At 35.5% G+C, this 13127-nt stretch overlaps 1 protein-coding gene across 1 annotated transcript in view; it reads left to right on the plus strand.

Moving 5' to 3' along the window:
- The window catches only part of LOC117338517, a 72178-nt gene that overhangs the window by 51446 nt on the left and 7605 nt on the right, over positions 1 to 13127 (plus strand). Inside the window, exons 44-62 of the mRNA XM_033899873.1 lie at positions 474 to 615; positions 830 to 958; positions 1218 to 1247; positions 1788 to 1905; positions 2314 to 2453; positions 3328 to 3442; positions 4285 to 4424; positions 4534 to 4668; positions 5664 to 5690; positions 6407 to 6521; positions 7180 to 7484; positions 7920 to 8034; positions 8281 to 8552; positions 8785 to 8899; positions 9237 to 9382; positions 9845 to 9959; positions 10159 to 10373; positions 11032 to 11146; positions 12589 to 12803. Coding sequence (XP_033755764.1) covers positions 474 to 615; positions 830 to 958; positions 1218 to 1247; positions 1788 to 1905; positions 2314 to 2453; positions 3328 to 3442; positions 4285 to 4424; positions 4534 to 4668; positions 5664 to 5690; positions 6407 to 6521; positions 7180 to 7484; positions 7920 to 8034; positions 8281 to 8552; positions 8785 to 8899; positions 9237 to 9382; positions 9845 to 9959; positions 10159 to 10373; positions 11032 to 11146; positions 12589 to 12803 — 2704 coding nt within the window. The remainder of the gene's footprint in view (positions 1 to 473; positions 616 to 829; positions 959 to 1217; positions 1248 to 1787; positions 1906 to 2313; positions 2454 to 3327; positions 3443 to 4284; positions 4425 to 4533; positions 4669 to 5663; positions 5691 to 6406; positions 6522 to 7179; positions 7485 to 7919; positions 8035 to 8280; positions 8553 to 8784; positions 8900 to 9236; positions 9383 to 9844; positions 9960 to 10158; positions 10374 to 11031; positions 11147 to 12588; positions 12804 to 13127) is intronic.

The raw sequence follows: 13127 nt of genomic DNA on the forward strand, positions 1-13127 counted from the left end.
ACCAGTCACTCCCTTAGCCTCACTTCCAAATTCTAACAAAATGGCCGCCATTTCCTGGCCTCTGATTGGTCTAAATTTACATATTGTCTGATTTTTATGAAATTTGGTACGTAGGTACATCATGGGACACTGGTCACTCTTGTAACCTCACTTTCACTTTTTAATAAAATGGCCACCATTTCCTGACCTCTGATTGGTCTAAATTTAGATATTGTCCGATTTTGATGAAATTTTGTATGTAGGGGTATTAGAGGGCTCCAAAATCAACTGAATGGGTTTCGTTGCCATAGCAACCATACGGAGTGTTCTGATTGGTCCAAATTTAGATGTTGTTTGATTTCAATGAAATTTGGTATATAGGAATATTGAGGGATGCCGAACATAATTGTGCGACTGCGGGGGCGTTTGGGGTACATCTGTAATGGTTTCCCATTACAATTAATACTTGTTTTTATGCACTTTTCGTCTCGCAGCCATGCCAACACCTGGCCCACAGATTGACCCCTTGCCAGGACACACTGTCCAACTGTAAGACTTATGGTCAGCGCTCTTGTGGAGGACAGTACACCCAGTGGGCCCAGACCAACTGCGCGCGTTACTGTGGCTTCTGTTCAAGTAAGAAGTACATTAGAATAATACACGAAAAACTAATTAATCAATTTACAGTATAAGCAATACAAAGAATTCTTTTAGTGTTGACGTGCAGAATATACTTGTAAATTTTTCTATCGTTTGATTCATTTAGGTATCACTATCTTACCTTGGATACAATAATTACTTTTGTTTGATAATCCATCCACCTCGCCTAATACGAATTAAACATTTCCAGCTGCCATTCCAACCATCCCACCAGATTGTGTCGACCATTTGGCAAACTGCAAGGAATACGATGCTTCTGTCTGCTCACAGTATGGCCCATGGGCTTCTGACAACTGTAGACAGTTCTGCGGATTCTGTCGTATGTATATACCGAAGAATGTTCATAAAAAACGACTAATCAGGAAAGATTGCGCAATATATACAGAAACCTGACATTTATATATTGATATTCCTTTGAAATATATTTAAAACTATTATATATTACAAGAAGTATTTAAGATTAAGTACAATAGGATATATATTTTTTGTATGTAAGTATTTGTTTTCATTACAAAAATGAAACGTTTTACAGCAATACTATTTACGTTTTTTGTAAATTAATTTTTGATGGATTACAGAATTCAACGCTAAAGGTGTCAATGGATATTGTAAGTATATGTATTCACCTTTTGTAGCATTTACCGTTTAAATACTGTTTATTTAAGCCATTTCAGTTTTTCAAGATTTCATTATTGAACGCTACAGATGTTTGTTAGTTTGGTACTCCTCGGCTCTACTGATAAACTTTAAGTTCACGATGTTTTGACTCAAACTACATGCCATGTTTAAATTCTTATGAACAGTGTTAACATAATATTAAGTTATGATGCTTGAAACATCGTCGAAATTACTGAATCATCTCTATATCTTAGATCTTGTTTCAGGCCAATTAAAGTTTCTCGAATTCCTTAACGGATTTCAATACTTTTGGTCCTTAGCATAACACTACTTCTAGGTCAAAGCAGCTGTATGTTATATCAATCATTCGGCCATTAATTTTCTTATTGACTTGTTCATATATAAATGTGTTTTTCTATTGTATGTCTCTCATGAAATTATTCTGTATTTTTTGTTTATTTTCTTAGCCCTTGTCATTGTCGTTGGTTGTTTTGTGTTACTGATGTATGTTCATCACCATTGCCTTTTAGATGGACGATGTTCCTATGGAGGTAAGACCTACGGCCAAGGAGAGAGCTGGTCTGATGGATGTGCTTATGATTGTACCTGTGACGACGCCTCTAAAGGCCAATACAGCTGTTACAACAAGTAAGCTGTCGCCGATAATAAACACAATTTTAGAGATCACCAACTAGAAATGTATCTATTTATAATAGTGATTGTTATAAAATAACAGACGAAAATACCGACTTGAAAACGAAACTGTTATTCTCATTCAAAATTGATAAATAAGAGTAAATTAAGAACAAAATAAAGTACAGAGTAAGACCAAGTGTTACGAAATAGTAAGCATTTTCTGCTTTACCGACGGCACCCGCAATGTTAATCCTATGCAAAATCAGGGTAAAGTCAAGTCTTCAAATTGAGAACTATTGTGCTAATAATGCAACCACCGAATATAGAATAGAATAACTCTGACGTCATGTAATAGGAACATCATCAAGATCTAACGAGTGAAAATTGTCTTTAGTGAAACTTTAGTGTATATTTTTAAAGGTGCCCCTCGTATTACAACCTGCCACCTCAATGTACACTCACCCAAAAGAGAGGACAGTGCTGTCTGGAACCTGTTTGTAATTTCAACCCAGCTTATCAAACAACTACTGGACAGACTGTCGGAAATGTCAACGGAATCAGTGAGTTGTCGCTTTTCCATAACATCATTTTACTTGATAATAGTTCCATATATCTATTTGTACAACATGATTGAACTGGTATGAAAATTATATGTATAATAAAAGATATTAACTATATTAACTCAATATGTCAGTCGGGATTATGTATATTAATTAGGATTTTAAAAAATATACCATTCTCATTATCCAAAACATTAAAATATTACGCATGCCTTATTTATTTATTCATTATATAAGGTTTAATTAAATGAATAAAAGATATTTCAATCGAAAGGAAAATGATCTTTACTGTTGATATAGAAATATATATGGGACGTTCCAAACTTGAAAACAGAGGTTAACTTTGAAAAATGTTAAATTCCAACTCGAATAAACTTGACATCTACTTCGAGGAAAGCGGTATTTAAGAGGTAGTCGAGTTTGTATCAAAATAATGGAATGGACCTGCGATATTTTTTATCATTATATATAAAAAAAAAATAATGTGTATGTATTTCATGGAAAAATAGAGCTGAAATTTACTGTAGAAACTTGTTTGAAATAGGTATAATTTGTTCCTTCATCAATGTATCACTTTACGAATAGATTTATGCGGCAAACGTATTTTACTATGACCTGAAATTTTGACTGTATAAACGTGAGAAGAACCTTGAATTATGATTTCAACTGTAAAATAAAGAAAACGTACATCTTTTCAATATTTCAACAACAGTGAGCCACAAATCCTGTGATGCAGCTTTGATAGATAATCGAGAATATTTCCTGCGTATTATACAAGGCCTAGTGAGCTAGAAACAATTCGTAAAAGGTATGGCCTTCGTAAGGTCAAAATGTAGATAACAGAATCATATTTACTTTATTTCTTGTCTTACAGATACATGTAAGTACAATGGACATGACTACTATCAAGGCCAGACATGGAATGTGGGATGTGACCTCAATTGCCAGTGTGTAGATGCTGGAGCTGGAATGTACAGCTGTCAATCCAGGTTGGTCTCAAGCGAGTCTCCAATAGTAGTTTTTTGAAAATGTGGTAATGATCAAAGCGTAAATCATTGAAAATGTAGTTGATAAGGTAAATTATTAAAAATAGAGTTAAAAACGTAATTGATGAAAGATATAGTTCTTGTCGTAATTTATCAAGGGGATACTCATGACGAAGCTAATGGAAGGTATGGTGAACACAATTTATTGATAACGACATGATAACGAAGCAATAACACGATGGCAGGATATTAACATAACAGGTACAAGAAGAATAAGATCAGGTATTCAGGAAGAGTAAGCATCTTCTGCTTCATCGACGACATCCGCCGTACATATCTAGGTCAAATTTGCGTTAAGTCACCTTCTCAAAAGGGGAACCAGGGTGGTAAGGACGGGACCACTGGGCATATAAAAAGCATCGAACACGTCCGACTTCATATCACATCAGAAAATAGAACATATTCAAATGAAGTCATGAATTCGACCATAAAACTTTCGCATGTAAATTATGTAAAAATGTAAAATAGTGTAACGTATCAGGGAAATGTGATCAGTAATTTTCCATTTCATGTATTTATTTGTCCTGATACCGATTTTATAGCCCATCGCGTTCCTTATTCACTATATTTTAGGGGTTCCGACTGATTTATTTCGGGGGGAAAACAAAGGCATAATTCTTACGTTGTGTACAAAACAGAAATCGATTTTTAACTCATTTTTTATTGCATGGTTTAACTGCTTGGTAAATAATGAGAGAAAGATCCTTATTTTTATTCAAATGTTCCAGTTGATATTTTTTGCTTAATGCCGGACAATTTTCAAGTATAGTATACTATTTTAACAGATGTCCTACTTACAAGGATCTGCCATCGATATGCCATCTCCACAAGGAGCCAGGAAAGTGTTGCCAAGAACCTCAGTGCGACTACAATCAACAGTTTGGTTCATTCACAGGAACAGGAGCCATTAGTGGACAAGGAGTTGGTGAGTGAAAGTATTGAATTTAAATGTCTGGTTCATTTACAATATGCAAAATAAAAGTGATTTCATTTGTTGTGTTATGCTATTCTAAATGTGTTGTAATGTGTTTTAGGAGCTACACCCACAGCTGCCCCTCAATGCGTTGATGTGGCAACAAATTGTGCTCTTTACCAAGCCAACATGTGTACTGACCCTAACTATCACGCATGGGCCAAATCGAACTGCGCCAAGTTCTGCAACTTCTGTAGTAAGTTACACTTATATTGTTAAATCCTGCTAGGAAACAAACATTTCTATTTGTTAAGATTATGAACTCATAACATAAAAATGGCGTTGCTCGATGTAACTCCACATTTGATTGGCTAGAAAAGCTGCGTAGTAATTTATGCAATAAAAACGTTTGTCGCAGAAGGTAAACAATACTGTGTTATTTCCGTGTACATGTATATCAATATATAATGAATAACTTTAATGATCTCTTTTGCGATTTGGAGCCTTATCACATAAAAATAGAGTACAATCGTGTGGTTTATTTCGGTTACACTTCAGTTTTCGTGTGTTGTCGATGTGATCAATAACGTAAAACATTTTGTATGGTATTGTAGTTAAACCTTAATGCAACTTACACTTCTAGATTAATAGAATTACGTCATTTCTATATCTAATTAAACATAATATATCAATATTAATGTTATGTACATATGATATCTTTTCTTCATAACGGTACCCAATTGATATTTGTGGTCTTCTGTTTCTGTGAATATCGATAATTATTTAGTTCAGTGATATGTATCCTCTATAGTTAATTTGATGTTGTTTCCCCTCAATAGGAAGTTATATTGTCCTGTACTAATGAAATAAATTTCTTGCGGACCCGTATGTATTTACATCTGTTATTTACCTTATGTATTGTCATCCTCGATATCCATGATTCACATTGCCTTATTTATGTATGCAAGTCTGGTATACTTTTAACCGATTCCTTTATACCTTTTAAAATGTTTGAATTTCTCATTTTTCATTAACATTGTGCTTCCGGTAAGGAGTCCCGATAAGTGTTTCCTCCTTTGTCATGGTAGTACCACATTATGTACATGTAAAAGAAATGATTGAACTGCAGGATATCACAGTGAATTTAATGAGTTCTAATAAACGACATGTTTTGCAATTATTTGCTATTGGTAGATTTCTGTTCAAAATGCTTTTAAGATACATTTACCAATATTATATTTTCATTTGCAGATGAGCTCTCTCAACCATCGCCAACTGGTAAGAGTTGTTATTGACATAAGACTAAATTAGATGTAGGTGTTGTTTTTAATGTTGTCGCTGATTTCTATTGATTTTTGTTTGCTTCAAGTTTGACAGGTATTCTTTTGAAATTAGAAATCTAATCAACCTCTGTATCTGTAATTCCAACAAATCGAAATAGCTTTCCCGATTAATCAGTATATTGTAGTCAGAAATTGAAAATCCTCAGTGATATAGTATTCACATGTATATTATCATTACATGTTAATACATATTTAAGCGATTTTTAAAGCAATGTAAATACCTACTTTCCATTAGCAATTGTTTATTCCCAAGTTTGGCTGAATAAAATACATTTATATTGTTAAAACAGGTCAATACACCAAAGATTATTTAACTTAGACCTGTAAATAATCACTGTACCTAAAACTCTTTGATACGTGACTAAGATTTTTAATATCTATTTATATTTTAAAGTTATGTTATTCCATATACAATCAAAACTTACAACCTAAATAAGTGTAAAATATATATCTTAACTAAATATTTACGTCATTATAAACATCAGTTTTAGCCATATTCATATTCAAGATAAGATTGTAAACGTCAACGTTTAAGAAAAGAGAAGGAAGAGAACTTTTCAAATAGTTGTTCACATGAACCATACCCCGCTATACAATTAAGTGACACAATTTTAAGGTGTACACTATATTCCGTATTTTGTCTCGTTCCAGATCGTTGTATCTATAAGGGCGTAGCCTACCAACAGGCCCAGACCTGGTATGATGGCTGTAACTTCGAATGTATGTGTGAGAACGCCAAGTACGGCTACTACAGGTGTAACAAACGGTAGGTAAATCCGTTTTAAAACCACCTACAAATAACTCATTTTGCAAAGAATTGTTTTTGTAAACATAAAGATTCGGACATAGATTTAAAATGAAAATTATTTACCGAGTTAAATTATTAGATGTGTTACGGGCCTTTGGCCGAGTTTAATGAATTCTAGATTGCTTTGAAACGAAACGAGTAAAAGATTCTGTATGGTTTACAAAAACAATTAATATATTACAAAAAACATATGTATGTCAAAATAAGCGAAACCTTTCATTTATTATCCTGTATGGATGGCTAACTTCTACTCGCAAGTTTTCTATAACCATACTCATCATGTTGACGTCATCGCGTCATCAGGTATTCATGACAATAGCGTTATCAAACTTTTTTGTGATGCCTATGATATGGCCATATGCCATAAAAGAACATTCCCATTATGCGACATTTTCATGTTTTGCCATTGTAATTCACTTATGTTTAACTTCTGTTGAAAACTAAAATATTTTATAACACATTAATTGCTATTTGCGAAAATGTACCATTGACATCATGGGATTTGTGAAAAAATAAAAAAATAATCATGCCTTATATTGCAAGTTTTGTTTCACTGTACTAATAATATCATAAGTTACCTGATTTGAGAAGAAAAAAATAATCTCTAATCTTGCAGTTGCCCCGACTATGTCAATTTGCCTCTTGGCTGCCACATGGTCAAGAAAGCTGGCGAGTGCTGTTCCAAAATCCAATGTGACGGCGGCCAGGGAAATTTCATTGGATCTTCGACTGTTCCTAATACAGTAGGCAGTTATCCAGTGCCAAACATGGCCCCGACCCCTGCTCCGAACCCTGGATCCGGCGGTAGCGTTCCCGTCCCTGGAGGTGCCACACCCCTACCCGGTCAAACTCTGGCACCGAACCCTAATGGTGGAGGAGGTACACCTGGAATGGTCCCCAGTTTGATCCCGAAACAAGTTGGTAAGAAACCTTGGTCCTATTTTCTACTATTATTATGCATTTGTACGTCACCTGTCTGTTTAAATAAACCAAGCAAAGTATCTTGTCGTTACATTCTTTTTTCGTAATGCAATTTTATCACTGATAAAGTTATCTCCAAAATAGCAAAAACACGCAATTCTGAATGGATTTGTTAAATCAAAATCTAAGACGAAAGTCCAATATCTGTTAACAGTAAAAAAATATTACCATGCATCATTGCCTTATAAAGGGGGAAAAGAGAAAGCATGAAAATAATAATATTTCAAACAAATATAAATAATTGCAAACTTTTACACGAATGTGTAGTATTTTGAAGAGTTTGTCATCATCGTTATGCTGTTTGAAAGGCTACAGGCAATGATTCCATTATCTGTTACAAATGCTAACTGCTGGAATGTGTCGTTTGTTTGCCAGATGGATGCTATGTTAACGGAACCCTCTACCAGCAGGGACTTAGGTGGCAGGACGGTTGTGACTTCACCTGTATCTGTGATGATGGCAAGACAGGACGATTCCGATGCCAGCCAAAGTAAGAGCGGTTATTTTTTCTGGGGAGGAGGTGGGGGAGGGGTGTCATGTAAAGAAATACTTTCTGAACAAGTTCAGATAATTCAAGAATACTGATTTTTTTCTTTTCATATCCACTCATTGGTCTGCTATTTGAATGCATAATCTGCAGGTGTATTCATATTTGTGTCTTTTCCGTTTTTTATTTTGTTTTGAATGATGTTATTTTCCCGAAGAAATTATCTATTGTATTTTGTTCAATGCCCAGATGTCCAGAGTTCAAGAATCTTCCAGCTACTTGTACTATGATGGAGGATCCTACCGATCCCTGCTGTAAGGTACCTTCATGTCCAGCTGGCTCCAACGTTCAGATTCCAGTTCCTTCTTATGGTCCAGGTTTCTCCGGTTACGGACAAGCCCAGCTACCACCACAAATTGCCACAGGAGGGTACGGCCCTGGACCATCAAGCAATGGAACATCTGGCCAGCCGTCCTCATTCACCGGAAGTAACCCCGGACCTACTGTCGCCGGAAGTAGAAGTACGAATACATATCATGTAGCATAATACACATGTCGTATTATCAATAGAAATTAATTTCCTGTATGTTGAATTGAATTTATATCAAAGTTGGGAATACATATAAAAGACGTTCTTGCTCTCAATATTATATAAATATAAAGTTTATACCCACTCATTGTCTTACAGTGTACTCGATCAATGACAGGTCTCACAGAAACAAATATGCAGGTAATATGCTACGTTTGTTGTAGATGGCTGTGTTTATAAGGGCATGGTCCATCAACAAAGCCAAAGCTGGGACGACGGCTGTGACTTTAGATGCACATGCGTAGATGCCACACAGGGACAATATAGATGCGTTGATAGGTAAAAGTCCGAAGGAAATAGTACACGGAACATAAGATCATATAGTCTGAACATCGCATTGCATAAAATCCATACCTAATGTTTAACATAAGACGTCATCGCAGATTCTAATGCTTGGTTGTATGGTTATTCGATGTCGGCACTATTCGTGTTTTGTATAAAAGTGTTTACTAAAGAATATTTACAAAGCGATGTTGTACAAAATTTAATACCCTAGAACTAGGTCCGACTTGGACAACCACGAAATATTAGCCCCGTAAAATTTAACATCTATACAGTCGAAAATTTAATTCCTAATGTCTGGTTACTCATTTACCCAATTCGTAATTTTATACAGATGTCCATCGTACCAAAACCTCCCCAGCTCGTGTCACATGGAACAAGATCCAAAGGATCAATGTTGCCAGATCCCCGTATGTAGTGGAGTCGCAGCCACCACACCCGCGCCATTCTTTGCCCGAACAACGCCACCTACTGGAGGAGGTAAATATCTATGTTTGTAAAATCCGTATTCAATAAATCTGCGAAGAAAACATATCTAATAATATCTGGCTGTATTTTCATTTTAACCCTTGATACTTACTTTGATGTAGCAATTACACAAAATACTAATAAACACCCGTTTGTTACACATGACGATCTTTTAAATAATTTGACTTCAATGTGTGTAGGAAAAGATGCATGTAACTGAGGTATTCCAAAACTTGGGAGCTCAGGGTTATGATATCTCCATCGCTAATTGTCATTATCAAATAATCGACTTATGCGTGAAACCATGTTTATGTTCAAGTTGAAATATTGCATAGCCCGTCGATTTCTATGCCCCTATAATGAACCCTTGATTTTTGTGGTCACTAGCGTATTAGTAAGGTTATGGCTTGCAGTTCTAGCTAAGTAGGTTTTCTATGAAAGAAACCTAATACGTTATACCATTGATTCTTTCAGACTACTGTGTTTACAAGGGATCATATTACCACCAGGGAGAGGAGTGGAATGACGGATGCAGCTACAAGTGTAGATGTGAGGATGCTAGGAACCACTATCATCAGTGTACTGATAGGTAAGGACCATCTATCACTTGCTGTCTATGTTAACATTGAATTTCATCGGAACCAACAATTTTAACAATAGATCGTAGCAGCAACAACATAAGACTAAATTAGACATATTTCCTATAATTAAAGTGTATGTCAGAGCGCTGTGTAGATATAATTGTAAATATAATATATACTACTTTCTCATATATTTTATTCAAAAAGGTGTGGACGTTTCGACAACGTTCCACTAGGCTGTACTTACCAGCCAGATCCAAAAGACCCACAATGTTGTCGTGTACCAGTGTGCAACATCGCCGGTACCCAGGGTGGAGTTTCTGGAGGATCAGGAGCCGTCCCAACAGGATTTACTGGATCCTTTACCGGTTACGGGAAACCACAAGGCAGCAACCCTAACGGCACAGTGACCGGATATACACGTATGTATTGTAGTTCCTATACTCCTAATTCTATTTCCATAAAAAAATGATTTACCTGGTCATTTAACCTTTTAAACTAGGATATTTTTGTTCATTCACTTAAGAAGTATGTGTTTTTAAAATATGCCTGTGTAAAAGATGCAACTTAGAAAAAAGATTGTCAGATTATAAAAATTATTTCCATAATTCCACTACTCGAAATTTCTGATGATCATCTCTACCCTGTGAAATATGAAATATTTATTTTCCTGTTAATATTCAAATATATTTTGTATGAAGCAATGTCTTTGCCATTGTATATTCCATGAATCAAATCATTCGTGAACAATAAGTGCCAAAGAGTATTTGACGTTGTTGGCCTGTTACACAGGAAACAATGAAAGAGTACAGCTCTTCTATGAATTTAGTTCAAATTTGCATTATATTTTACTACATACAGTATGTAACATCTTGTTGTACAACTAATCAGAATTTGGCTATCACTTGCATAGGAAATGTGGAAAGATGTCAACTGTGAGTTAGTAGGAGTTTTATACCCTATTGGATTTTGGTGGTCATTAGTCAAGAGTTAATTTAAAAAACTTGACTTATTAGGAATATGTGGCTACATCACTTGTATGAGGACATCTTTTAATTAAGTATTACTATTCTTTCTCAGGTGCCTGTATCTACAAGGGCCAGATCCATCAGCAAGGAGATACATGGCATGATGGATGTAACTACGATTGTGAATGTACTGATGCTGCAAAGGGCAAGTACAGGTGTACAGACAGGTAAGTGTACAGGTGTACAGACAAATACGTGTACAAGTGTACAGACAGGTAAATGTATAGGTGTACAGACCGGTAAGTGTACAGGTGTACAGACAGGTAGGTGTACTGACAGAGAAATGTATAGGTGTACAGACCGGTAAGTGTACAGGTGTACAGGCAGGTAAGTGTACTGACAGGGAAATGTATAGGTGTACAGACCGGTAAGTGTACATGTGTACAGACAGGTAAGTGTACAGGTGTACAGACCGGTAAGTGTACAGGTGTCAGACCGGTAAGTGTACAGGTGTACAGACAGGTAAATGTATAGGTGTACAGACAGGTAAATGTATATGTGTACAGACCGGTAAATGTATATGTGTACAGACAGGTAAATGTATAGGTGTACAGACAGGTAAATGTATATGTGTACAGACAGGTAAATGTATAGGTGTACTGACAGGTAAATGTATAGGTTTACTGACAGGTAAATGTATAGGTGTACTGACAAATACGTGTACAAGTGTACGTACAGGTAAATGTATAGGTGTACTGACAGGTAAGTGTACAGGTGTACAGACAGGTAAATGTAAAGGTGTACAGACCGGTAAGTGTACAGGTGTACAGACTGGGAAATGTATAGGTGTACTGACAGGTAAATGTACAGGTGTACAGACAGGTAAATGTATAGGTGTACAGACAGGTAAATGTATAGGTTAACAGATCGGTAAGCGTACAGGTGTACAGACAGGTAAATGTATAGGTGTACAGACAGGTAAATGTATAGGTGTATAGACTGGGAAATGTATAGGTTTACAGATCGGTAAGTGTACAGGTGTACAGACAGGTAAATGTATAGGTGTACAGACAGGTAAATGTATAGATGTACAGACAGGTAAATGTATAGGTTTACAGATCGGTAAGTGTACAGGTGTACAGACAGGTAAATGTATAGGTGTACAGACAGGTAAATGTATAGGTGTACTGACAGGTAAATGTATAGATGTACAGACTGAGAAATGTATAGGTGTACTGACAGGTTAAATGTATATGTGTACGGATTGGGATATTTTCGTACAATCAAAATTGGTAAAAAAAATTGTGACATTTGTCTGATCTAGTGAAACAAATATCAATCCGAAGATTGTCGGATTAAGGATTTATTCATATCACTGGACTTTAAGATACCTAAATTTAAGACTTGACACTGTAAATTAAAGGCATTATCATATTTTTATTATATAGTTTATGATTAGGAAAATGTTCGATACGAGTTATCATTCATGTGCTATTATCTGCAAATAAACATGTTACACAAAAGTTAGACGAAAGTTTTCCTTTCTCAAATATTTAAAATCGACATTATTCCCTATTAGACATTTGCCTGAAGTAATTTTTTTACATTGTATATAAAATTGTTGACATCGAGATATTAGCAAATTTTGTTACCATTATTCATGCATTAGGTGTCCACGATATGGATCACTGCCCAGTACCTGCCATTTGACCAATGATCCCAATGACCGATGCTGCCAGAAGGTTGAATGTGCGCCAACCGCTTCCACACAATGCAAAGACAATAGAGCTGACTGCGCCTCGTTTGGACAATACTCATGCCACGCCCCCTACGCCGACTGGGCTAGAGATAACTGTGCTGACTATTGCGGATTCTGCGGTGGCGGTATGATCATGAGAATTTTTTTATGACATGACATAGATATAATGGAGAAAAGAAATGCCGATAATAAAAGTGATTGAGAATAAAAAAAATAATAGCAAAAGATGAACTCTTCCCGAATCCATTAGAAACAATATTGGTAAAATAGACGCATTTTTATAACTTTCATTTTTGTAAAGATTACTTTTGAACGTTCATAACTACTACTGTCGATATTGAAATAGTATCATATCGCTCGCAAGGTACTTAAACATAATGCCGAACTAAAATTTTGAAAATGATTAGTGTTTATGTTGAGAAAAAGGAAAACCAACACAATTCCATCAT

Source organism: Pecten maximus, chromosome 11 (assembly GCF_902652985.1).
Source record: "Pecten maximus chromosome 11, xPecMax1.1, whole genome shotgun sequence".
Classification (NCBI taxonomy): Eukaryota; Metazoa; Mollusca; class Bivalvia; order Pectinida; family Pectinidae; genus Pecten; species Pecten maximus.